This window comes from Pinus tabuliformis, chromosome 8 (assembly GCF_031772625.1).
Source record: "Pinus tabuliformis cultivar Carrire ecotype Pingquan chromosome 8, CPIR1, whole genome shotgun sequence".
In the NCBI taxonomy this organism is placed as follows: Eukaryota; Viridiplantae; Streptophyta; class Pinopsida; order Pinales; family Pinaceae; genus Pinus; species Pinus tabuliformis.
This window is the reverse complement of record NC_142294.1, coordinates 1,881,829,663-1,881,834,308: the sequence shown is the minus strand read 5'-3', so window position 1 is coordinate 1,881,834,308 and position 4,646 is coordinate 1,881,829,663. Positions and strand designations below refer to the sequence as shown.

At 35.2% G+C, this 4,646-nt stretch overlaps 1 protein-coding gene across 1 annotated transcript; it reads left to right on the top strand.

Moving 5' to 3' along the window:
* Positions 1 to 303: 303 nt before the first annotated feature.
* Positions 304 to 3,646, top strand: LOC149243913 (uncharacterized). Its single transcript, XM_089371345.1, has 3 exons — positions 304 to 794; positions 919 to 3,087; positions 3,186 to 3,646. The coding sequence occupies exons 1-3, from the start codon at positions 314 to 316 to the stop codon at positions 3,644 to 3,646; spliced, it is 3,111 nt and encodes a 1,036-aa protein (XP_089227471.1). The 5' UTR covers positions 304 to 313.
* Positions 3,647 to 4,646: the final 1,000 nt, after the last annotated feature.

Below are 4,646 nucleotides of genomic sequence, written 5' to 3'. Positions count from 1 at the left end.
ATCAGCTTTTTTACCAAAATCACAAACAAGGCACTATAAATATTATAATAGTAAAATATAAATTATTACATTTTCAGCTTTTTACCAAAATATGCCGGTATAAATATTATAATAGAAGAATAATAAAACAAAAATTATTACATTTTCATCTTTTTGACTTTTGAGGTGCTCCGCTCTGTATCATTCTCATTGTCTTCTTGACTTCCGATCTCCTCTCCGTCTTACGATCTCCGTTTTCCGTCTATAAATACCATGTGAGAAGCCACCTACACACCACTGCACTCCTGCTCTTCTACTCTCCATTTCAAGCACCATGGCGTTTCTATGTTTTTATTTTCCTTTCCGTATCTTGTTTCTCCTCTTCGTATGCTGTTTTTCCTTCTCCTTCTCTGCGCACAAATTTCATGACGATCGGAAATGGCTCTTGTCATTCAAGATCGATATTACCAATGATCCTCATGCTTCCATGGCCAACTGGAGTCCTGCAGTCCACTTGTGCAACTGGACTGCCGTGACGTGCAGTGGCAGGCACGCAGACAGGGTGGTCTCTCTCGACCTAAGTGGCATGGATCTGAGCGGCTCCATATCTCCTTCCCTCGGCAATTTGTCATTTCTCCATACGCTAAATCTCAGTGGCAATGCTCTCCATGGTCATATTCCACCACAACTGGGACGCCTCTTTCGTTTGAGAAACCTCTGGTTGCGCAGCAATTCTCTGGAAGGAAATATCCCTGCAGAGTTGGGCTCCCTCAAACATCTACAACAGCTTTACTTGGGGTACAACAACCTCACAGGTACCATTTTTTTCAGTGCTCATTATTTTTTATATTGGATTTTCAGGGTCGATTATATGTTGTCCGGTGCCATTACACCATAATTGGGCTTGCTAACCAAATTGCGCACTATTTCCACTGTGAGGGACCATTCCCACATTTTTATCAAACATCTCGAGTTTAACTGAGTTGGGTATTGCGGCAAACAAGCTCACAGGGAGCATTCCACGAGAATTGGGACTGCTCACCAACCTGCAAACACTTTACCTCTGGGAGAACGAATTATCAGGATCCATCCCCACTTTCTTGTGCAATATCTCTACATTGACCCACTTCTCAATTGCTGTAAATAAATTCACTGGCAATATTCCCTCTTGTTTGTCAAATATGGTTAACATAGGTACACTTCATTTATGGGGAAATCAACTTAGTGGAAACATACCAAATTTCATTGGAAATTGTTCAAAACTCATAATTTTTGATCTATCTTATAACAAATTGACTGGCAATGTCCCTATAGAGTTGGGTAAGCTATCTCTTCTTGAGAGATTAAGGTTGCACTCTAATCAACTTAGTAGTGCTAGTGCTACCACCATGCCTTTTTTGGCTGCTCTTACCAATTGTTCACGCTTAAAGGAAATAATATTACAAGATAATAAACTAAGTGGTGTCTTGCCCATTTCCATAGGAAAACTTTCTCCTTATTTGTCTTACTTGGCTTTAGCAGGGAACATGATAGAAGGAAACATACCTCCACCAATAGGAAATCTTAGCAACCTAACATTTCTAGATTTATCTGACAATCATTTTAGTGGAAACATCCCATCTTTAAGAAACCTTAAAAATTTAGAAAGGTTATATTTATTTAACAATAAATTAGAGGGAAACATACCCAATGACTTTCAACAATTACGACGACTAGGTCTCTTGGACATTAGTAGAAACATGCTCTCTGGAAAGATTCCCAATTCCCTTGCATCTCTTAAACAACTAAGAGATGTCCTCCTTCATCACAATCAATTATCAGGAAGCATACCTTCCAACTTAGGAAATTGTACAAATTTAGAATTGCTTGACTTGTCTCACAATATGCTCACCGGAAGGATACCAAAAGAAATTGCTGGATTTTATAATCTTCACTTCTATTTAAATTTGTCATGCAATTTCTTAGAAGGCTCTTTGCCTGGAGAGATTGGTAAACTTGCAATGGTTCAAGCTATAGACATATCTGGCAATTACTTGGATGGAACCATTCCAGGTACACTTGGAAGTTGTGTTGAACTATATTGGTTGAATTTATCTCAAAACTTCTTCCAAGGATCTATTCCAGATTCACTTGAAAATTTACAAAGTCTTCTAAGCCTAGATCTCTCTTCCAACTCCTTGTCGGGTATAATACCAACTACTCTCATCAAATTAAAAATGCTTCAATATTTGAATTTGTCTTTTAACAAGCTCATTGGGGAAATTCCAAAAGAAGGATTTTTTGCAAATCATTCAATTGTCATGTCCTTCCAAGGAAATCCCAATCTTTGTGGACCACAAGAATTTCACTTATCAGCTTGTCCAGCACCAAGAGGTCATCGTACAATTGTGAAAAGGGTATTATTGCCAGTGAGTGGAGCCATTGTTTTTATACTATGTTGCACTTTTTTAAGATTCCTATGGAGAAGGAATATGCATATACAAAACATTGATGTCACAAGAGATATTTTCCAAAAGTTAGAGCATCGAAGGATCTCATATCAAGAGCTTCACATAGCGACCAATGGCTTCAATGAGGCCAACTTGTTGGGAACAAGTAACTTTGGGTTAGTGTATAAAGGAATTTTGAGTGATGGCACAGTTGTTGCTGTGAAGGTTCTCCAATTGCAAAACAGCCAAGGTGACAAGAGTTTTAAAGCAGAATGCAATGTCTTGCAAAAGGTTCGGCATCGAAATCTAGTGAAAATCATAACCTCATGCTCCAATCTTCATTTCAAAGGTTTAGTGTTTGAATTTATGTCTAATGGAAGCTTAGAGAAGCATTTGTATCCTGAAAGAGATGGAAACAATGGTCAGGATGTATGTGAATTGGGATTGAAATCCCGATTAGACATTGCCATAGATGTGGCCCATGCCATGGAGTATCTTCATCATGATTCTTTTGTGCAAGTAGTGCATTGTGATATAAAACCCAGCAATGTACTTTTGGATGAATATATGTTAGGCTATGTAACAGATTTTGGTATTGCAAGATTAATTGGTGAAAGCTCTGTTAATTCACATGCCTCATCACTTGCTTTAAGAGGATCAATTGGCTACATTTCCCCAGGTATGTCTTTTTAAACATATATTTTACTTTTACTTTTCCAAAACAATATTTGTATGGATTGATCAAATAAAATTTAATGAAGGTTTCCTTTGTTGTAGAGTATGGATTGAGCGGGAGAGTTTCCACCCAAGGGGATGTTTATAGCTATGGCATTCTTTTGTTGGAAATGTTTACCAGAAAACAACCAACTAGCGACATGTTTGTTGGAGACTTAAACTTGCACAATTGGGTGAACTTCGCATTCCCAAATAGACTGGAGGATGTAATTGACAATGGTCTTTTTGACGAGGTGTATGATAGTGAATTTGAAAAAAAAAATGTACACACATGCATAATTTCTTTGCTACATGTTGGTTTGCTTTGTTCAAAATACTCACCAGAAGAAAGACCAACCATGAGAGTCGTGGCAAGGATATTGGAGAATATTAGAGAGGATTTGGTGGAAAATGCAACCACTTCTAGGGAATTGAGACCAAGCATATCCAATTTGCTTAGAAATACAAATGCAACAAGGAAAGATGTCCCTACTTCAAATGAACAAGGATCTTCCACATTTTAGTCTTATGAAGTTAATAAGAATAAAAAAATTTCAATCTTGTTATTTTTCTTTCAACTAAAATATTTGTGTATTTTTAGTTATTCAAGTTTTTTTCCTTTTGTCTTATATATCTATGATTATTTCCAATGGAAATTAATTTTTTGATTAATTTTTTTTACAGTATTATATTAAATAAATTACAGATTTACATTTAATTTAATTTACTATATATTCATTTATTATCTATTAAAAAAATTATCTATAAATTAATTTCAAATTGTGTAAAAATAGATGGTAACATTTCATTTTATAATGGTGAGCATTATTATTTAAGATTCAACCATAACGTCTAACATGTTTTTAATGAATTTATTCTGCTGAAATCTAATTAGTTTGTTTACATTTTTAACCAAAATTGTACATTGCCTGGGAGATTCTATTAATGTTTCTTAATATATCAAGAATCATTAATGTAAAAGGTAGTTGAAATTTTCAATGGCAATAGATAGAATCAAATGACGTGAAAGATTTATCCGTATGAAAACTTTTGGATTATAGAGGAGCCAGAGAAACCCAAGTGATAGCTGAAAATACGAAGCAAAGTAGAAACATAATAATCAAACGTCTGATGGAAATCCAATGTAATAGAAATAACTGCAAATCCCTTGACCTTCTCCACCGATATAAATAGTACAGCACAAAAAATGAATGTCTGCGCATTTGACTGCGGACGAATAATTAGGCTCTGCCGTTAATTTGTCAGAGTTGAGCAAATACGATCTTTAATATTTAGATATATAAACTTGTTATAAGTTTACAGCACAGAAACTGAAAAAATAAAGCTTTTAATATTAAGACAACGATATATTTTGAGCAATTTTAACCTTATTTGGTTGAGAGGTGCATTCTACAACTTGCCAATGTGTGTGATTTTTGAAGTTCTTAACATAGAGTTCACATGTGTTCTTTTAAATATAATAAAATGTTCCTTAAATAAAAACAATGGATCTAAGATTTTAGT